Source organism: Poromitra crassiceps, assembly GCF_964638095.1.
Source record: "Poromitra crassiceps genome assembly, chromosome: 4".
Taxonomy (NCBI): Eukaryota; Metazoa; Chordata; class Actinopteri; order Beryciformes; family Melamphaidae; genus Poromitra; species Poromitra crassiceps.
Genome location: NC_139626.1, coordinates 16,094,435 through 16,117,935, shown reverse-complemented (window position 1 = coordinate 16,117,935; position 23,501 = coordinate 16,094,435). Strand labels below are relative to the sequence as shown.

General features: G+C 45.7%; 1 protein-coding gene across 2 annotated transcripts in view; it reads right to left on the bottom strand.

Annotated features, from left to right (window-relative positions):
* Positions 1–23,501, bottom strand: part of dnah9 (dynein, axonemal, heavy chain 9) — a gene marked incomplete at both ends in the record, with an annotated part of 165,710 nt that overhangs the window by 17,542 nt on the left and 124,667 nt on the right. For both annotated transcript variants that reach the window (XM_083635122.1, XM_083635123.1), the window contains 8 exons: positions 4,058–4,285; positions 12,104–12,231; positions 13,365–13,513; positions 15,798–15,991; positions 17,884–18,006; positions 18,141–18,311; positions 20,157–20,297; positions 20,840–21,004. In XM_083635122.1, the coding sequence (XP_083491248.1) occupies positions 4,058–4,285; positions 12,104–12,231; positions 13,365–13,513; positions 15,798–15,991; positions 17,884–18,006; positions 18,141–18,311; positions 20,157–20,297; positions 20,840–21,004 (1,299 nt within the window). The remainder of the gene's footprint in view (positions 1–4,057; positions 4,286–12,103; positions 12,232–13,364; positions 13,514–15,797; positions 15,992–17,883; positions 18,007–18,140; positions 18,312–20,156; positions 20,298–20,839; positions 21,005–23,501) is intronic.

Genomic DNA, 23,501 nt, shown 5'->3' with positions numbered 1-23,501 from the left:
CTATATCCAAAATAATCAATCAATCAATCAATCAATCAAGACCAGACCACCAAGTTTCGTGGCTATGTGTGTTCTGAAAATTGGCATCCCACTGCAGTAAAGGTCATCGCTGTATTTCGATAGTCGACTCACGATTAAACACGATTTCAGACGGCAGCCCGTCTTTATTGTCACACGACAATTATTGCCCGTCTTTATTGTCATGACTCAGTAGTAAATAGTTGACTCAGTCTCAACAATGTATCAGTAGTTGGGCGTCCGGGTAGTGCAGCGGTAGATTCCCTGACTACCAACATACTGGCCGAAGGTTCGAGCCCCCGTCTTACCTCCGGCTTGGTCGGGCATCCGTATACAGGCACAATTGGCCGTGTCTGCGGGTGGGAAGCCGGATTAAGGGTTTACTTTTGTTTGCACGGGCCAATCAGGGACACCGCTGGCAGTTATGGCTGCCCCCATGGCTCTGCGGCTCCCGAAGCAACGAGCAGTAAAGTGAACGTTTGTCGAGTTGACACAGCTGTAAGTGCTGTTATACTGCAGTTATACTGCAGTTATTGCAGAAATAGACTGGATTTGGCTACAGTACTCTCAGTTGATGAAGCAGGATGATTAGCACTTGACATACCCATTATAGTCTATTAGTGGATGGTTGGATAAACTGTATAGAGACAAATCTTGACAGTCAAATATGTTGTAGAGTCAACAGTAGACTAAAAATAAAGTCTTACCCAGTAAACCTCCATAAACATGCATCAGATAAAAGTAAATCCACCATAATCGACACATTACTTTTAAACCCTGAAACATACCAACACATACAATAGTAGCAAGTATTTACAGTCTTCAGCATACATTGGATATTCTCAAATCCATAATAGCCTATTTTGCGGTAGTTTTATGCAACTGTTATCCCAGTAACAAAAAAAACAGCATAGTGCTAGTAGTCCTCTGCCCATGCTGACTCATGTTGTTGGGGTCGTGGGGATGGGAATTTACATTGCGTCTGTATGCATCTCCCACTGAAAAGGTCAAGAGGAAAGAAACTGTCATTTCTCTGGCTTAGCGCTGGCTTTATCCACGCAGGTGGGCTATTACAGAGCGTTAGCCTAGCATTGATTATCTTTCACTGAGTCTACATGACTGGAATAGTCCCCCACCTTTACCTTAGTGGACCTCCCCGGACCATACATACGATTAAGTCCCCCGCCTTTACCTTAGTGGACCTCCTCGGACCAAGTTTCACTGAGTCTACATGACTGGAATAGCCCCCCACCTTTACCTTAGTGGACCTCCCCGGACCATGCATACGGATAGTCCCCCACCTTTACCTTAGTGGACCTCCCCGGACGATGTTTCACTGAGTCTACATGACTGGAATAGCCCCCCACCTTTACCTTAGTGGACCTCCCCAGACATTTACCTTAGTGGAGCTCCCCGGACCATGCATACGGATAGTCCCCCACCTTTACCTTAGTGGACCTCCCCGGACCATCCCCCACCTTTACCTTAGTGGACCTGCCTGGACCATGCATATGGCGAGGCTCCCAGAGCAGGCTGTACTTATCAGGCAGATAGACATGGGTAAACTGAGGGTGGTGTAAATGGATGGGAGGACGCTGAGCACTCATGTAATGGTGTGGAGAACAATGTAAATGTACTGGGAGGAAGCTGAGCACTCAGGTAATGGTGTGGAGAACAATGTAAATGTACTGGGAGGAAGCTGAGCACTCAGGTAATGGTGTGGAGAACAATGCAGTGAGGTCATGGTAAGGCTTACCTGTAGATAGAGACGAGCAATGATAAGGTCAAGTAAGGCCCTATTTGGTCAAGGAGGAGCCATGTCCACAGCGTATTACAAAACCTGCACCACAGAGGCCACTGCCTGACTCCTCCTTTTTGGCCTCTAGTCAATGTACATACTCATCATACTGTCGGACCTTATCGAACAACTGGGCAGCACTAAAGTTAACCAAAGTCTTTTAGACGCCTGGTTTGAGCAACTGTGTGACTGCATTTATTCATCATTGAATAAATGTACTAAGAAGAAAAGTAATAGTCAAAAAGCCTTACTGGAACCTTGAACTGCAATCCCTGTGGGCTAATGTGAGAACAGCTGTAAAGACAAAAATCTGAGGGAGTGGCTGAGAATTGATTTTGAGGGATGTACTCTTTAGTCAAATGTCCTCTATTTATGTTTACTTTTTTGAGCTGGACGATTATGAGAAACTTGAGCTGTGCTTTAAAAAAGGAACCTTCCCCACAGTAGATTATATTTGTCAGGCATGGGAGCAAAGACAGGACTTTGTGTTGAGTAAATGATGTATTGCTCTGTATTGCTGTCTGAGCAGTACGCTGACCTGCAACCTGTTTTATTTCAATGTACCATTGGAACAATGTTGTGTTGTTGTTTTTTGTGTGTCTTGGAAATCCATGTGGGTTTGGCACGCTAAGTGCATGATACCTTAATCAATCAATCAATCAATCAATCAATCAATCAATCAATCAATCATAAAGAAGAGCTGGAAGATGCCACTGTGGCGCACTGACCCATTCCAACTATGGGGGTGATACAGGGTTTTTCCTGGCTCAGAATGGGCCTTTGAGGGGTGACTATGCACGTCAATGAGCATGCTTGGTCTGAACCGATCATGCTTACTGTCGTGCATAACCTACTATTGGACTTTTGGGTTGTCTTGTGTATAGTCAAGGTTATCCTGAAAAGAAAATGTATCACTCACTGTCAGAAGAGAGCAATGTGTTTTCACAGCAAGTTTCACACAGTCATTTCAATATACAAATGTGAGACTTTGACATTTTTTTAATTGATAACAGCAAACAAAAAACAAACAAAAATTAATTTTGACTTGGTGTGTAGTCAGAGTTGTCTTGATCTCAAATCAGTTGTTGTCAGAACTTAGTGAACAATGTGTTTTTACAGCACCCCACGTTTAAGAAAGGAAGCCATTTGAACGTACAAATGTGGGACTTTAACTTCTCTAAAATGATACAGTAAAAATGCTTGATTTTAAGTCAGGCCTTTGTGAGGGGCTTTGGCCTTTGGGGGGAAGATGCACCAAAAATGCCTCTATGCAGGAAAAAGCAGGTATAAGAGCCCTAAAGCTTGATATTGTGTGGCCGTTTCCCAATTTCGCTCACAAAGAAAGTAGCAAATAGACTTTGTTGTGATCTTCATCCTTGGATAATGGCGTCTTCTCCCCCACTCCCCCGGCAGAATCAAACAACCCACACGTTTTGACGTTAGTGTGTATGATTTTTACACCTCTGTCCTCCGCGGGTCACAGGCAATCCTGGGGTGAGTGAAAGGTGACTCTTCCGATCTGCTGGCTGCTACAGTGCCGCAAATTGGCAACTGGATGAGACATCTCCAGAGAAAATTGGCATGCAATATCTCAACTGCCCCTCATGGCAGACGAGAGAAATGGGTCCTTTGGAAGGAATAATAGCAAAGTGTAATAACAAAGTTTCAAAGTGAAGTGTTGCTCTCAAATGCTTAAATCGTATGGAAGTATTTGCCTATCTAAATGCAAGAGGTCGTTCAAGCAATTTGAGAGCTTGATCACGTTCAGATTTTGGACTGTTGGACACAAATAGCCCCCGTGTGTGCTTAAATTGCTTGTCCTCAAACTGTACGCTCACACTCAAAAGTTTTCTGCTTGGACAGATTTCCTGCACTCGCACTCAGGGACATTTCTAGGGTCCGAAGACATTGGGGGCTTAGCCCAGGTAAAGTGCCGCAGCGCAGAGCGAATTTCAGACCAAAAATTCAGGCCAAATTGATGCCTACAAACACAACCCGAACTATACACTACACACAAACTCATCTAAATTATAATTAAATACTGAGGGACCTGTTAGAAAAAAATACTTTTAATAAAGCTTCAATTTGTCAGATTGACTCTTCTTCTACTATAATTCCATAAAATTTGTGCATACAGGCCCAGAAGTGCTTGTGTGAAATGTATTGTGTGGGTGTACTGTTAAGTTAGATGACCTTGATGGCTATCAACAGTTAATGTAGCATTTATGTCCTATGGGTTACCTGGTTGAAGTTGTCCAGGGCCTTGTGCAGGTTGGCGTGCATGCCGGTGGGTGGCTCGTTGGTGATCTTGATGGAGTTCTCCAGGATGCCCTGTGGGATGATGTGTCCCTCCGGGGTGGAAGAGGGCTCGGCGCTGACGAACACCCGGAAGCTCTCATGGCTACCCTCCCCATGCTGCTCCAGACGTTTCTCCAGGGTGCCCAGCCAGCGAGCCACCAAGTGGATGTTCTACAGGGAGAGGAACACCCCCACAGAATAAACCGGATCAGTAAGGACAGGGTTAAGAAAGACAAAGGGGGTACATCCAATTTCTCTTATCTGATAATGCTCGCAACTCGCGTGAGCTGGAAGTTGTTCTGGTCCGCCATTTAGAAAGCCAGCCAAAAGCTCTTATCCTGCTCGAGGAGCGAGGAGAGATCTCTGAGGAGCTATGAGGGAGGATATACATAGCCTGGGTAAACCCAGCCTCCACGTGACCTCTATCTACAGTATGTGCTATCACATAGATAGAGGTCACGTGGAGGCTGGGTTTACCCAGACTAACATATATACACATAGACATACATATATACATACATACATTATAATGCTACAAAGCAAGTTGAAAATTGACAAAGCCTTCCTTTAATTACTCCACTTAATTGCTCATATGAACGAGATGGCGAGAGGAACAGCACAAGTGTTAGGTGCCCATCATATGATACTGATATGTTAACGCAAGAACATGGGGGACCTAAATTACGGTTAGTTCATCCACATCCCGTTGAAGCTGTAGGGGGGAACAAAAACGTTTTAACTGTGATCTGCTGCCACTGTCATCAGACATGGACATCACTTCACGTGAAACATCAGAGGAAAGGACGTCTCATTCTCTACAGCACAAATACAGATGTCCTTGTTTCCTCTCTCCTTGCATGGTTTCCTCGGTGGGAGGGACTAAGATGCAAGTAAAAGACACGAGGAAGGCAAACGTGGATGCAACGAAGGTCTTGTTTGTGGACAGATGAGTTGTTGGGTCAAACTAACGGCACTGCTTCACCACAGCTCTCGACCATCAGCCAGTGAACGAATGATTCCTTTAAAAGCACTGAAAGACCCTCCACTGGTCACGCTGTGTTCGTGCTGAATTGTGTCCGATGGTTCCATCCAAGCAAAAAACAAAAACAACGTTGAATAAAAAGATAAGAAAAATAAAGATAAATATCCCGACCCACAACGTCACGCACCCTGAAAAACATCTAATTGCCGCAACGCTGATGGCAACACAATGCAACAGCAACGCTGGTGGTGGAGCTCAAGATTAGACCTTCTAACCGTTAGAAGGTCTAATCTAAACGTATAATAGTAGAGCAACATTGACCTTTGGATGTCTGGGTTATAATAGCTCCATATTATAGCCTAATAATACAGTAAGGTGAATAGCGCTTGTAACACATTTCCAACTTGCTGACATTGTGAGTAAGCGGCAGTTCTCCCGCTCAACATTTCTGCATATTCATCTGTCAGGACAGCGCGGGCAGCAGAGCTCACTTGTACTGTACAAGCTTGGATGAGCTCAATTTTCCATCTCAACTGTCCTGACACAGGATATCCTGTGAATGATAAGGAGTCAGCCAAGCCCCTCACATCCCAGCATGCAACACTGCTCATTCCCTCAATCTAATTACAACACTAATAACTCCACTCATTAATTCATAAGACTCTTTACTTTCTCATTTCCCTTTGCTCTCCATATTTAATTCTCCTTATGATAGTTGAAGTTATCTCTCTTAACAAACGACAGGACATGACAGGACAGGACACGGCAGGACACGACAGGACATGACATGACACAGCAGGACATGACACGACAGGACATGACATGACACGACACGACAGGACATGCCATGACAGGACATGACATGACAGGACAGGACAGGACACAGCAGGACATGACACAACAGGACATGACACGACACGACAGGACATGACATGACACGACACGACAGGACATGCCATGACAGGACATGACAGGACATGACAGGACACATCAGGACATGACATGACAGGACATGCCAGGACAGGACATGACACGACACGACAGGACATGCCATGACAGGACATGACATGACAGGACACAGCAGGACATGACATGACAGGACACAGCAGAACATGACACGACAGGGCACGAGAGGACATGATAGGACATGACAGGACATGACATGAAGGGACACGACAGGACAGGACAGGACAGGGCATGACAGGACATGACATGACAGAACATGACAGGACACGACAGGACATGACAGGACATGATAGGACAGGACACAACAGGACATGACAGGACACGACAGGACACGGCAGGACATGACAGGACATGATAGGACAGGACAGGACAGGACAGAACACGACACAACACGACATGACAGGACACAACAGGAGATGACAGGACATGATAGGACAGGACAGGACAGAACACAACAGGACATGACAGGACATGACAGGACAGGACAGGACACGACACGACACGACATGACACGACAGGACAGGACACGACACGACATGACACGACAGGACAGGACAGGACACGACAAGACAGGGAAAATAACATCAGCTGGAGGAAAAAAAAGGAGGAGAAAAGGAGAAAAGACCCCAAAAGCGTTTGCGGTTGGTGAGTGTTGTGCGAGAGCGAGGAGAGCGGTTAAGAGCTGGAAGCTGCGAAGGGGAGAAGTTAGTTTGTCGGTTGACGCCTTCGAGAATAAATGAACGGTATAGAAATTAAAAGTCTAAATTCAAGCGCCTTTTCATCAGCCCAGACTACAAACCTTCCTCCTGGCATGGAAAGAGTTTGGCAATAAAGGGAGCAAACAGACCAAGTGAGAGAGACTGCCTCAGAACCTGTCACTGTAATGAAACCATCCATCCTCTGGCTGGGAGAGAGAGAGGGAGAGAGAGAGAGAGAGAGAGAGAGAGAGAGAGAGAGACCACCGGACTGACAAACAAACAAGACAGCAAAGAGGAGCAGCTACTATTTTGTGGCATTTTAATTAACTTTCAGGTGCAACATTTTTTGTTCCCTCAACCGATCGTCTTGATAAGGGCCTTCCAGCCCCAGCGATGATGATGCTGATACTACATCAAAGAGTCATCTATTTACATAATAATATCAAACTGGAATCTAAAAGCCATTAGAAGAACACCACAGGCAGCAAGCTCTTTGATGCATTGCTATCAAACACAACCTGAGGGGAAGCACAATGGCACATCCAACTGCCTGTCACACCCACACTCACACACACACGCACACGCACACACACACACATGCACACATGCACACGCACACTCACAGACACATGGACACACACACGCACAGTATAGCCTATGCTATATGATGGCTGCACGATATTGGATTTTATGCCGATATCCAACTCAAGCACGGAGCAGTTGGGCATAATTAAAGTGTCATTTTATCGCCGTGTCATATCGGTAGAGATGTTCGGCCGATGCGATGTTTCATTTTCACACACACACACACACACACACACACACACACACACACACACACACACACACACACACACACACACACACACACACACACACACACACACACACACACAGTCTAGCCTACACTATGTTGTAGAGAAGATTAAATGTGGCACAAGCAGTTTTTCTGGGGCACACCCATTGGGTGTTTCTGGTAGTCTGACAGGAAGCAGGCTCCGGGGAGAAGCTCTACCATTGGCTCCAACCATTTCAGTCAGAGTGAAGGGAAATCCCTTTCCGCTTCCTGCGTGTCGCTCTCAAATGCCTCCTCTGCTGTGGAACAACAACAATGACGCTAGCTAGCAACTTACACACTGAAAATGGCAAGTTTTGACGAAGATCTGGATTGTGCAATAAATCAGGCCTGCTTGGTACTTTCGGTGGATGGTTGCAAAGATAACAGTGCATTTTCCCCTGCTAGCCCAGAGTGAGAATAAGAGCAGCCAGACTCTCTCCTGCGCTGGTACAGCGTGAAACGTCTGGCAAGCGAGACTATTTTTCTGGCTATGCTAGAGGTGCGTGCGTGTTATAGGTTTTTAAGGCCTTTATTTCATATTTCATTTCACAACGGCTATCAAAAGTAACTGGTGTTTCAAAGAGAAAAATTAACTATCCTCTTTCCATCACTGTAAAAGAAAGTGCACCATGAATTGGACAATAAAAAAAGGCCTGAAAAACGATATAATGATAGAAGGATGAAAGTGTCAAATCGTTCAATATTAAGGTATAAAATAGTATGATTCAATGCTCGTTAGATCTTATTAGTTATTACGTCAGAAGGGTGATGTTCACAATATTGATATTTCTCAATGTAGCTGCAATTCTCTTGCTTTTTCCTATTCATCACGTTTCAGAGTTAGCTCTGCATCAATAGTTAAAATGAATCTTGTCCAACTCAATTGAGGACGCAATGTAAGAGCAGAAAAAGAGAGGGGCCCCCATTAATCATTTAACTTTCAATAGATGACCAAAGCTAGCTCACTCTTCCTTACAAAGTGAAGGAAGGAGAGAACCAGTCTCACCGCCTGGTGTCTCTCTCTGCAGAATGGGGCTGGCTTGAATGCACACAGACAGAGAGGCCCGGCTGGTTCAGGCCCGGCTGGTTCAGGCCAGTCCATTCCCAGAGCCCGGCCCATGTGAGATATTCAACTCCAATCTGCCCGATTGATTGCCTCTCCATCTCCCGCTTAGCGCCCCCTCCCTCCCGGTGGGCTGCTCTCAGTGTTTCTGCATCTCTGTCTCCCGGGCCCATCAGAAGTACAGCTGCTGTTCTGCAGCATAATTACCCTTCGCAGGAGGGGAACCCGCCATTGACCCAGCCAACCCCCACCCCCTCCGCTGATGGAGCGGAGGTGGACTGTGAGAAAAGGGGGGGGGGGAGGTGGGATGGGAGGATTGATAGGAGAGTGAGGCGAGAAAATAATGCGAAACGGGGGGAGGGGGTTGAGTTTTGGACGCAGGCATGTTGAGAGGGACAAATCAGGCATGTTGAGAGGGACAGATCAGGCAGGGTAAGAGGGACAGATCAGGCAGGGTAAGAGGGACAGATCAGGCAGGGTGAGAGGGACAGATCAGGCAGGGTGAGAGGGACAGATCAGGCAGGGTGAGAGGGACAGATCAGGCAGGGTAAGAGGGACAGATCAGGCAGGGTGAGAGGGACAGATCAGGCATGTTGAGAGGGACAGATCAGGCAGGGTAAGAGGGACAGATCAGGCATGTTGAGAGGGACAGATCAGGCAGGGTAAGAGGGACAGATCAGGCAGGGTAAGAGGGACAGATCAGGCAGGGTGAGAGGGACAGATCAGGCAGGGTAAGAGGGACAGATCAGGCAGGGTAAGAGGGACAGATCAGGCAGGGTGAGAGGGACAGATCAGGCAGGTTGAGAGGGACAGATCAGGGAAGATGAATAGCATTGGTAAAAAGGAGGAGAGAAAGGAGAACATGATACCCCCCCCCCCTCCCTGGCCGGGGCCGCGGGGGTGGACTCTCAGTGGGCAGACAGACAGACAGCGATGCTAAAGCGAGTGGGAGGTTGGTTGCCAGGGGGATGAGCCCTTCTTAAGCCTATCGATCAGCACTCTTATGCAAAGGTAATTAAACAACTGGTTGTCTGTGCAATCCAGGGTCTGGGTCTGATATATATATATATATATATATATATTTATACCATGGTCTGGGTGAATACTTGTTTCTGATTGGCCAGCAGGTGTGCATTAAAACTGTATAATGCACGCGTAGTCGGGCTCAAGTCTAATCACATGTTGTAAATTCATCCGCATCCGTATGTGTATATGTATATATATATATACATATACATATATACACATACAGTATATATATATATATATATATATATATATATATATATATATATATATATATATACATATATACATATATATATATACACATATACACACATATATATATATATAAATATATACATACATACATACATACATATATATGTATATATATATATATATATATATATATCATCTATCAGCTGCGTGAATGAAAAGAAACGGGTGTCCCTCAGTGCCTCGGTATGCAGCTCATATCTGTTGATAGTTCCCCATTAGAATTCTACAAAGGTTTTCACTTTAAATGCAAACGCCAGCCCTGCCCTCCAGATAAGAGGAGAACAGACACCAAGGCTGTACATACTGTATTGTACTGTATAATGCCTCGCTACTTCTTTTTCTGCAGAAAATTTAATTCCGTTTTTCCATGCGGACAAATGCGGGGAGGGAAGGAAACAGCCGCATATCAAATATGCAGTGGAAAAACAATGTGATCATAAACACCACTACCACAAAGGAAATGCCACCTGAAGCACTCCTGAATAGAAAAGTGTGTGTGTGTGTCCGTGTGCGTTTGTGCACGCGTGCGTCTGTGTGTGTGTGTGTGTGTGTAGGTGGGAGTGTGAGTTTGTATGTGTTGTTCACTGACATTTGGAAAGGCACGGAAGACGCTATGGACGCAGGCTGCATGCTAAGGTCTGGACAGTATAGTGAAGGATGTATCTTTCCTCATATCATTCTTGTATCTACGATTTTTGCCGGTCCCGGAACGGGCTGGCCAAGAAATGTCTCAGGTGCTTACTGACTGACTGACTGACTGACTGACTGACTCACTGACTGCCTGTATGTCTGTCTGTCTGACTGACTGACTGACTGTATGACTGTTGAGCAGCAGTCCGGGTTAAACCACACATGCAGAGGGGTGTCCGGGTAGTGTAGTGTAGTTTCCCTGCCTACCAACACGAGGGTCGCAGGTTCATATCCACGTGTTACCTCTGGCTTGGTCGGGCATCCATACATGCACGATTGGCTGTGCCTGAGGGTGGGAAGCCGGATTGGGAGTATGTGTCCTGGTCGCTGCACTAGCATCGGTCAGGGCGCCTGTTCGGGGCGGAAGGGCACTGGTGGGAATAGCGTTATCCTCCCACGTGCTATGTCCTGCTGGTGAAGCGCCCTGCTGTCAGGTGAAAAGAAGCGGCTGGCAGCTGCGCATGTGTTGGAGGAAGCATGGTGCTAGTCTACGGCTCTCCCCAGATTGGCAGAGGGTGGAGCAGTGACACAATTGGGGAGAAAATGGGGGGGAAATCTGAAGAAAAATAAATAAATACCTGCCTACCTGAACTCCCTCATTCAGATCTACACCCCCTCCTGCTCACTATGCTCTGCCAATGAAAGGCTCCTGGCACTTATACCACTAAAGGGCCCTAAATCACTAGCTAGACTCTTCTCCTCTGTAGTTCCCCGGTGGTGGAACGACTTACCAAACTCCATCCGATCTGCTGAGTCTCTCTCTATCTTTAAGAAGAGACTCAATACCCTGCAGCTCTTTCCCCAACACCTTCACACTTGATGGGCATGAAGGATGAAAAAGGGATGATAGATTTGCATGAATGTTAATTGTATGAATGATGATGAATGACGCATTAAAATAAAATCCTCTGCACTCTGTGCACTGCCTGGTGGCACCTAGGGGTCCACTTACTCATGTTGTTGTCTTCTGACTAGATCATTGCTTGTGTTGTATAAAGCTCAGCTGTACGTCGCTTTGGATAAAAGCCTCTGCTAAGTGAAATTTAACTTAATTGTAACATTGTAATGTTGTTCCATGATCATTTTGATTTGAGACACAGGCTAATTTCTGACAATAACTAAAGCATAGTCTTTATGTTGTAAGGAAATACTCAGAAGTGAAAGTGAAACTCAAATTTACACTTCCAACGTCTATGGCTAGGTTAAGGGCCTTGCTCAAGGGCACCTCAGTGGTGGTAATGAGGGAGGGTCAAGCGCTGCTTTTCACTTTCCCAACCCAGATTTATCCTGCCGGTCCTGGGGATTGAACCAACGACATTCTGGTCACAAGCTCACTTCTCTAACCTTTAGGCCACTGCCCACACTCTGCCACTCTGTGTGTGTGTGTGTGTGTGTGTGTGTGTGTGTGTGTGTGTGTGTGTGTGTGTGTGTGTGTGTGTGTGTGTGTGTGTGTGTGTGTGTAGGCTACCTGTAGTATGACCCAGTGGCCCTCCTTAGCTGCCAAGTCGAGAGCTTGTTCAGCTACGACCTCCTGACCCTGACCCAGAGAAACATTGTGGAGGTTCTTGTTATCAAATGTGTAACCAAGCTTCCTTCCTGAAAGAAACAGACAAGCACCATGTCAAACACAAAATACCTTTCTGGCACACTTGAATAGCAAAGAAGAATCTCTGGTCAAAGTATGTATTTTCATTCATGATCTTGAAAGATTAGCAGGCTAGCCTGCTAGCTTACCTACAAGAATAAAATGTCGTCATTTTACGTTTCTGCAATCCATGGATACATAGAAAATTCTAACGGAGAGCGCTCACTCCTATCATATGTGATGAGAGGATGGAGGAGTTCACATAGGACTGAAGGCGTGTCTATGGAGCACAGCTCTAGGGCCTACTGTATTTAAACCAAACCTTCCAGTCACATCTAAAAATACATAAGTGGCACCATATTGTGACACTGAAATGAATCTATGGTATATTGTCATTTGCAAATGAATCCGGCAGAGACGAGAAACCAAGGCTGTCAAATAAAACAAAAACGGTAACACTGCATGAATCATTGTGATGAATTACTCAAATGCAGAAACACAGCATTCGAGAGCAATGGGCTTTTGAAAATATATGCGGATTCGGTAGAAGCAGAAAAACTGGAAATCTCCGGAAAAAAAAGATTACCCTTCGTTCCAGAAAACTGATCCCATCCCTTCAATGTGAATATTTCATAGAGCCGACATCAAATACTCACTGACGCAACTATTTGGCAATGGATGCAGAAGTGTCAGGCTGTGATGACGCCCCGTTCCAGGTCAGTACAATAGCTTTGGCTTTCAGCATCATTTTGGACAAAAATAAAAAATGGTGCGTTCTGCATTATTCATACAGGAATGTAACTATAAAACCAATGACATTTATTTCCTGCCGCCCCTAATATACACCAGTGGTGGCGTCTCATATATTAGTGACCTTTAGTATAATCCCTTCAATCTCAGCACACACAGACTGCTGTGCATCGATATCAGCGCAGATCATTGCATAGCACATGTGTTGGGCAGGACGGCTGTTTGGACTGATAATCGTATGGAGTCATGCGGGTTAAACCTGCACTTGACTTCAACGGGCTGTTTCTCTCAAATCCCACATGATGCTGCCATACAAAGAAACGACAGCACGGGGAAAGGATGCTGTAAGAAAGAGGCTGGGATTTCTCTGGCTTATTAAAGATAACGGCATTACCGTGTTTCTCCACGTCCTTCAAAGGGTCCACGCCAGGAGAGAGGATGAAGAACATGGGCGTGGCCGGGGCCGACTCTTCAAAGGAGACGGCGAAGTCCAGCGATCGGCCAATCACGTACTTGCTGCCCAGTTTCTCCTCCACAAAGTCTCTGCGGGGGTGAAGGGTGAGGGGGGTGTCTGAGGAGTGTCTTGTGTAATACAGTGCATTATATGGACAGCCAGCTTTAGGGAAACATGAACTAGAGGCACAGCTTTGTTGTCAGCATAGACTGTATACAAATATGGACATAGCCACCCGTCATCAATTGGTTTCTGGACTCCCATTTTGAAGCCTCTAGTTTGGCATTGTGACCGTTGCCATCATTGTTGTTGTTGTTGTTGTTGTTTTTACCTAGACAGAGCATTGTTGTTTTTAGCTAGACAGAGCGTTGCCATCATTGTTGTTGTTGTTTTTAGCTACAGAGCGTTGCCATCATTGTTGTTGTTTTTAGCTAGACAGAGCATTGCCATCATTGTTGTTGTTGTTGTTTTTAGCTAGACAGAGCGTTGTTGTTTTTAGCTAGACAGAGCATTGTTGTTTTTAGCTACACAGAGCGTTGTTGTTTTTAGCTAGACAGAGCGTTGTTGTTTTTAGCTAGACAGAGCGTTGTTGTTTTTAGCTAGAGCATTGTTGTTTTTAGCTACACAGAGCGTTGTTGTTTTTAGCTAGACAGAGCGTTGTTGTTTTTAGCTAGAGCATTGTTGTTTTTAGCTACACAGAGCGTTGTTGTTTTTAGCTAGACAGAGCGTTGTTGTTTTTAGCTAGAGCATTGTTGTTTTTAGCTACACAGAGCGTTGTTGTTTTTAGCTAGACAGAGCGTTGTTGTTTTTAGCTAGAGCATTGTTGTTTTTAGCTACACAGAGCGTTGTTTTTTTTAGCTAGACAGAGCGTTGTTGTTTTTAGCTTGTTGTTTTTAGCTACAGAGCGTTGTTGTTTTTGGCTACACAGAGCATTGTTGTTGTTTTTAGCTAGACAGAGCGTTGCCATCATTGTTGCTGTTTTTAGCTAGACGGAGTGTTGTTGTTTTTAGCTAGACAGAGCGTTGCCATCATTATTGTTGTTGTTTTTAGCTAGACAGAGCGTTGTTGTTGTTTTTAGCTAGACAGAGTGTAGTTGTTGTTTTTAGCTAGACAGAGTGTAGTTGTTGTTTTTAGCTAGACAGAGTGTAGTTGTTGTTTTTAGCTAGACAGAGTGTAGTTGTTGTTTTTAGCTAGACAGAGCGTTGTTGTTGTTTTTAGCTAGACAGAGTGTAGTTGTTGTTTTTAGCTAGACAGAGCGTTGTTGTTGTTTTTAGCTAGACAGAGCTGTAGTTGTGATAGAGAGCGAGATCAGCAGAGCAGAGGCACAGCAGAGAGCAGAGGCACAGAGCAGAGCAGCTGTGCCTGGAATATCCACGGCGCACTGAATAGGCCTGGTTTTCAAAAGCGCAAAGCGCTAAATTAACACCAGGAGGGAAGATATCATTAGGCCGGTATTTAAGGCCGACACGCCCATTCTGGCCTATTCTGCCACTGCGCCACGCCTGTTTAGCCTACAGCGCATTTGGTCGCCTAAAACCATGTTGCTATCTTCCCGAGGCAGGCGCAAGGCTCGTTTTTTGCGTTTAAGGCCAGTTTCTGCGCCTAAGGCCTGTGGGAAAATAGAGCCCATAGACTGTAAATGGGTGAGTTTAGCTGTATAAACAGTTGTCATGAATGGTGAAATTAGCTAGAGACTAAAAAGCTTAAACCTGTAAACATGTTTATTTCTGCTGTAAAGCTTGGCATTCTAACAGGGGCTCAATGGGGAATGACTCACTTTTGCAGCCAGCCTCAATGTCCCGTCGAGGAACTGCAGTTTTTAGTACTTCCGACAACTATTCATGTTGCTCGTTTATATCGAAACTATTTAGCATTGAACAGCCTTGCAGGCACAATAATTGCTGACACAGACTAGCTCACATATGATTGATAGCTGAGATCAGATCTGACCCACACCACATACAGGTGCATTACACAGGTCTACTTTTCAATGGAACCGGCCTATTAGAAGCCTAAATATCCCTCTCACAACACTCTGAGTCAAATAGCGCTTTTTAGCTTTTTGTCATACCATTTGTTACGACGACACTCCTGGATAGAGGTTGAGAGCTTATCTCCTAATTGAGACGACATTCTGGTTTGATGAATGAGGCCCATTGATTGTAGCTGTGAAGCCGCGTAATTGCTGCTACTTCTGAGCAACAGAGACAAACGGGGAGCGGCGAGCACAGACGCCCCCCGTCAAGAGACAGTGGAAGCCCAAAGGTTAACATGTATCACCTCTACCCTTTGGCCAAAGAGTACGGCTCATTAAGATGCCTGGCGTGCTGGAGGAGGGCAGGAGTGAGGGAGTGCCGGGGCGTGACCTCTCACCTCACGGCGTACGTCATGCGGTCGGGCCTCATGGCTCTCATCATGCACAGCCGCTGGAGCGACGTCTTGCTCTTCCACTCCTGTGGGAACTTCTCCTTCTCCGGACACTCCGACTCCACCAGCTTCTTCCAGCGTTTGGCCGAGCCCTCCATGTCTCTGTCCAGGTTCCTGAACTCCTCCATGGAGCACAGGGACTGGCGGCCGGCGGGGGGCAGAGAACAGAAGATTTGGTACAGTGTCGGCCGAGAAACTGCCTACTTTTTAAAATATTTTCTTTTACTATTAAATGAGCCCATCTTACATCAAACCTGTCTACTTTAAATTGTAATTTTGTTGTGATTTTCTCCATGATAAAGACATTTTTTACCCTTTCTCTCCATTGCGTTATGCAGGAGGGCTGCAGCTTCATCAGGAGACTGTTATCATCTTTTTCGCTATTAAAAGCTGAATTCTTAATAAATAAATGAAGTCTTTATCCATCTCATTGTCGGGAGGTATACCCAGTACAACAAGTGCTGGGTCGAAAAAATGAAGTCAATGCCCAGAACCTTTTTAATCTCTTTTTGGACCTGCCTACTTTTCTTATCGGTGTAAGTTTTCACAACTTCAGAAACTTTTCAGAACGAACTACAAAAGGTACTCGGCGCTGTTTGCTGCCGAAAAAAATGCCACAAAGGGAGAAAAGTTGAGGGGAAAAAGAAGTGACAAATAAAAGAGACGGGAGTGCTTATCTGTCCTCACGTGTATTTAAATGATGTTTATTCAAAGAGGAAGTGCTGAGTAAACACCATCTCTTTCACAGCGGGACGGGGGGTCGTTACTGAATATGCATCCGCTGCAGAAGCGGTCGGGGCTTCATTGTGCCGCCCCAACTGACAGACACCTTATCTCATCTCTGGAGAACAGCGGTGTCACGCAGTGCAGTCTCACTTACACACTCACTTACTTACACACACACACACACACACACACACACACACACACGCTCACTCTGTCTTCTATACACAGGGTTCCTGGCGCGCTCCTTCTTAAACATCAAATTCAAGGACTTTCCAAGGACTTTCCAGGCCTGAATCCCTCAAATTCAAGGAGCCAACATGGCTAACAGTTTGAGACACAGATCGAGGTTCATCACTGCTATAACACTGAGAATGTTTATGAGAACTAGCAGCTTCACAGAAGCTCACAGACAACTATTAAAAAGAGAGAGGCTTGAATAACATAATATATATATATATATATATATATACATGTATATATACATGTATATATATATATATATATATATATATATATATATATATATATATATATACATATATATCAAAAGAACTTACCATTTCTATTCGTGTGCAAAATATAGAAATTCAAAGACTGGCAGCCTGGCTTTTTCTATGGCAGCCTCGCAGCCTCAGTCAGCCAGGGGAGAATCCTGCTCCCGCTAATATCATCAAGAGGGCCAGGCAATCAGAGGATCTTCTCCTCCCTTAAAGCTCTCCAGCTGATTATGCTTCCAGCCGCGATAAGAAATCGAGTGACAGAATTTGATTAGCGGGGGCCTTAAACATGGGGGTTGAGTGCGGTGCAGGGCGATGGGGAGGAGGCAGACTCGGAAACTTCAGAGGGGGTTGGGGCTAAGTTAATATTCTGGGCAGTACAGACTGAATATCATGACCGCCGAAGCCTTAAAAACGTGCGTGGGCTTCGTTTGCCGCTAAACCAATCTGACGAGAGGGGGAATCTCTGAGGTCCGCAGGTTCACCACGGTGCCAGAAGTCTGCTCTTTCAAGTTTTATTTAGATCCCCATTAGCTACAGCAATGCTGCAGCTATTCTTCCTGGGGTCCCAAAAACAGACTTGACATAGTGACAGTGCATACAACTTACATCATAACACACAACATACACATATATCATACCTACAAAAACAGACAAAAACAAAATACAACCAGACAAGCTCCTGATCTCATTCAATGTCTAAGTTTATTTCCTCTCGAATTCACAATCTACTACTATTCAATATATACATAAACCAGGTGACCTGACAGAGCCGGTTCTTTTAATAAGGTTTGATAAGCCTGCCTTACCTTGATCCCACCCCACGAATGGTTGGACAGGAAATCCACAGGTGATGTCACACCTGGCTGCACCGGGTACCTCAGGAGGAAGTCCAGCTCCGCGGGATCTATCTCTTTATTCATCAGCAGGATCTGGGCGCACAACAAACGGGAGGGCACTTTGAAATACATGTCTTGTCCGCTCGACTACATCCAAACAGATCCAAACAGGGCCACGGGACCCCACGAGGATTTGAGTGGAGAAACAAAAAATTCTTCTTCCCCACCTGGAAAACGAGCTGAGCGATGTAGGTGAGCTTGTCACACTCGAACAGTCCTCTGGTGGTGTACTGGAAGACCGAGGAGGAGATGCTGTCAATCAGGTTGGACACCCGCTGCTTCAGAGCCTCGTCCGGCTCGGCCTTCACAACGGCTTTCTGGAAGACCACGCTGAACGCCTGGAGATAAGAACACCCACAATAGTGGAGCAGATAATTGCATATTTCAGAAGAATCGTTCACTTTGTGATACAAGCATGAAATGTGGCACAAATACTCTTCAAGGTCCACTCTTTTGAAAAAGGGCGCTGGCCACTCAAAAATTCAAGATGGCCGCCATTTTTCAAGATGGCTTCCAGGTGTTGTACCAAACTATGAGCATGTTTGGTAACATACAATGTTTTATGGGTCTCAATATTTCTTGTGTTGTTTTTGTCATAACTAAGATGGGATGCAAGATGGCCACCATGAAACTAGCTGTGATGATATCTCCTGAGTAGTAGCAGTACCTCCACGGTCCACCAGGGGGTGCGCCCCACACTTTGGGAATCACTGACCTATGGTATTTACCAGCTAAATTCATAGGAAGAAAGTTCCCTAGAACCGATGAGTTACGCCGTGTGTCCACATAGCGTATTTTGCTGAGCTCCAGCGTCTTTTTTCGGTCGTTTCCAATGAGGAGAGAGCGTATAAGGAGAGAGCGTATGAGGAGAGAGCGTCTGCGTCCGTCTAGAGAAAGTGCGCTGCACCCAGCGTCTTTTTTCAGAGCGCCATTTTTGTGCGTCCGCACCACCCAGCGTTTCCAGCGGAAAATATCAGAACTTTTCAGAAGTGCGCTGGTGTCGAGCGCTCCTTTTTTCCGTCAACCTGCTACTTGGAAGTGCGCTGGGATCAGCGCTCCCCAGCATGCCAGTGTTTAACTGCCAGGAAAAGATGCTATATGGACACATGGCCTCATGCCAGAGCCTCTAGGTATGTTTAATAATTCAGGTGTGATTTCCAGGTATTTATGTACTAAGCTACAGCCGTAAATCCCCCTTCATTTTCTCCCCAATTGTACTTGGCCAATTCGAGGAGTTTCACCAGGCAGGAGGTAGCGCGTGGGAGGATCACGCTATTTCCCCAGTTCCCCTCCCCCCCCCCGAACAGGTGCCCCGACCGACCAGAGGAGGCACTAGTGCAGCAACCAGGATACATACCACACCGGCTTCCCACCCGCAGATGCAGCCAATTGTGCCTCTATTGACGCCCGACCAAGCCGGAGGTAACACGGGGGATCGAACCTGCGACCCTCGTATTGGTAGGCAGGGAATCTACCGCTGCACTTCCTGGACGCCCAGCCGTAAATACTTTCTAATTTATTATTCTTTGCATTAATTTACCCATTAAATAGCTACTACTTAAGTAATTTATTTATTTTCATTCATTCAACTCCTGTTCTTCCAAGTATGTACTTAGCTAATTTAGCTGTAATTTACTTTTATTACTGCCTTTCCTGGTAAACACCTTACACTGAGCATGACTGTACTGGGAAGGACTCTTACAACACAAACTGTCAAGTACAAATAGTATAATTCTCATGGATTTCCAGCCTGAGCAGTCTAATGCCAATGCTATCAATTTAGCGGAGGCACACATCGCTCTCACCTGTGCGGCGCCGCGCAAGCAGCACATATTATAATATAACATATTATAATGTATTGACTTTCATTCAGCGGGTCAAAGGTATATAGACTCTGAATGTGTTCATTTGATTATGTGGGGAAATAACGTGGGCCGGGGCAGCTACCTGCGGAGCCGGGCGTGATTACAAACCATATCTCAGCCGGCCTCCTCTTAGCGCCGGGCGAGTGACAATATGAGAGATATTAGGCTCTACATAAGCACGTTAGGGAGCCACAAACACAATAAAAGCGGGGCAAAGAGCATAAAACACGGGGAGCAAATGGGAGCGAGGAGGAGAGGAACAGAGGAGCGGGGGCGTACAGAGGGCTCTCACTGGGGGAGGAAACATGGCGGCTGTACCTTGAGAGAGAACTGGTACATGGGGTGGATTTTATTGAGGTCGTTCATTATGAAGTACAATAAGGAAGCCCGCGCCGCCGCCGGTCGGTAGTGCTCCCGAGCCTCATTGATTTTGGCCTCTGTCACTTTGGCTTCTTTTACCTACAGTAAAGACAGTGCAGACACAGATGAAAACACACACACACACACACACACGGGCGCACACTCACTCGCACACACAGACGCACACGCACGCACACGCAAGCACGCACACATGCACACACACACACACACACACACACACACACACACACACACACACACACACACACACACACACACACACACACACACACACATTTTAATACAGTAAAGACAGTGCAAACACAGATGAAAACACACACACACGCACACGGGCGCACACTCGCGCGCACACACACACACACACACACACACACACACACACACACATTTTAATACCTTTATTTGTGTTCACGTTTAGACAAAAAATTCTTGAAAACAAACAATAATATAGACACACACACACACGCACACACACACACACACACACACACACACACACACACACACACAGACACATACACACACACATCATCATCATCAATCAACTAATGATGAAATTGTGCCCCCTCTAAGAAAGCAGCCTCTCTTGCATGATAAAGACACAAAGTCACTCCAGAGACCTTCTCCTGGATCTCGGCGGCGGTGCGCTTGGTCGTCTCCAGGTTTTCCACCAGCTCTGTGTCGCCCAGGAAGTCCCCAGAGGCCGAGGACAGGCGGGACAGCAGGTTGTCCTCCAGCGTCTTCAGGGTGATCTTGAAGCCGTTCTGCTGCTTCGTCAGGTCAGACTGTGCAACACACACACACACACGCACGCGCCCGCACACACACACACACACACACACACACACACACACACACACACACACACACACACACACACGCACACACACACACACACGGACACACACACAGACACACACACACACACACACACACACACACACGGGGGAGACTAATGGGTCAACCTCCACTCCACAGACAAAATCTTTGAGAGGCTTTCTCAGATACACACAGGTCTGTTTTGGGGGGACTTATTGGGAAACTTCCCCTACAAGGCAAATCTGAGTGAATTGAAGCAATTATTTTCTGTTTGTTTTCAATTTCTGTTGAGTTTTCAATGAGTTTTGAAAGCAGGTTTGCTTTGTGTTTAGTTTGGTTTGTATTTCTTTGGGAAATGCTTAGCTTTAGTTTCAGCATTAGTCAGTGTCCTCCCCCTTGGCTTGGTTCCACACACAAAAATCCCTTTTTACTTTTTGTTTTTGCTCCAAGCTAAATGTTTTATGGTCACTCACAATTCAGTAGGTCACTGGTTGGCTTGGTTCCAGTCTTAAAACTGGTTATATAAATGTCTATAGAGAAAATGAATGGGGAATTCTCTTCCGGAGGTGGAAACGTCATGTGACTGGTGAGCTCTATAGATTTATGTAGGAAATAAATTGACGAAGACTAAAACTAAATACATTCTCTCCACAATTTCAGTTCGTTATATATTTTTTGTAAAGTCTCGTTTTTAGTTTTTATTTCAATTAACGAAGATGGTTTTTTTCACGCCTAGATTTCGTTATTAGTTCTCGTTAACGATCATAACCTTGGATGGGAGACGTTATAAAGGTGCGGGGTCAGTGTGAGGACATGAATAGTGAAGGGCACCTCAAAGGCAGAACCAATCGATAGGCTCTGCATGGGCTATCTGGACCCGTGAAGAGAGCGCTCTGGGCTGGATTAGCCAGCTTCCGTCTGCTCGCCAACATCAAACCTCTGCCGAGCGACCTGACGCCTCGGTGCGACCAGGCCGTCGATTGTAGCGAGAAAGGAAGGAGCTTTGATGGTTGAGTCACAAAGACTTTGCACAAAAATACACAAAGCAACCAAAACGCAAAGCTGCATTTTGAGCACAAACACAGACACTCATGCATGAGCAAGCCATAAATATGCACCCCCCCGCACACACACACACACACACACACACACACACACACACACACACACACACACACACACACACACACACACACACAGAGCTTAGTGGTAATTGGCTTCACTCACACCTCACCATATGGATTAGTGCACCCATTCTTCTAATAAAGCTTGAACTGTTTTCCCCTCTTTGTTTTAGTCGAAACAACAAAAGCGTCTAAGAGAAACTTCTTCAAAACGTGGCGTTGGAGAGGTTGGAGAGGTGCTCGCGGCACAAAGTCGACGGGACATGCTGTCTTTCTTCTCCTTTATTGCTTCATCCCCTGCTTTGTCCTTCATTAGTGCTTGTTGCTGATAATGACTTTGCTTTATTGAACTTTTCCCTTCATAGGAGCCTCGACAACCTTTTCATTGTTGTAAGATTTGTCTACTCCCAGCGTTGTTTTTTTGGGAGAGTGTGATCTTCCCTCAACACTATCTATTCACCTAGGAGCCCTCCTCCTCCTCCTCCTCTTCCTCCTCCTCCTCCTCCTCCTCCTCCTCCTCCTCCTCCTCCTCCTCCTCCTCGTTTCCATGACAAAACACATACTGAGCTTAGATGGCACTAGGGGAGCAGATACATGAGGAGAGCACACTGTTAAATTGCTCTCTTTATGACAGTATTTCCTATGAGCAGTATTTTACACCACTGTTAAAACTAATTGAGCCTCTGCCTTGTTACATCTTATATGCTCTAGATTGGAATCTGAATTTCATGCTATTAAACAGGGATGATTTGTGGCCATTTTGGGAAGGTACTGACATGTATTTTTTATATCAACACGGGTCCTGGGACCACCTGGGGTCCTTGAGGGGGTTCACCAGTTAAAGGAAGTTAACACTACTGTAGCTTATGAGAATGTAGAAGAATAACTATTTATCATTTATCGTCATTTTCGTAGCAAATCCGCACCGAGTTACTTCCTTGTTTTCCTGAACACAGCGCTTCTTCCGCTGTACACAGCGCATGCACACAGTATGCTGCACATGCTGCCTCCGGGACGCCGGTGTCGGTGCAGATCTGGCTCACCTTCAGAAATCGCTCGTGTAGGCATTTGATTGGTTTATCGCACGTGGTGCGCTTAACGTGGGCAAAGTGGCTGACCGCTTTAGATTAGCTAACAAGCTAACGCTAAACTACTGATGTTATCAGACATGATAGACATGACAATATGAATCAGGGTTAGGGTTATGGTTAGACCCATGGGTTAGATCCCGTTGTGGACCCCGAGCCGAGCACTTCCGGTAGGGCGAGCCGAATCCGTAACCCGAGTAGAATCCGTACCTACAACAGCACAAAAATCAAAAATGCATAGTGCAAAGAGA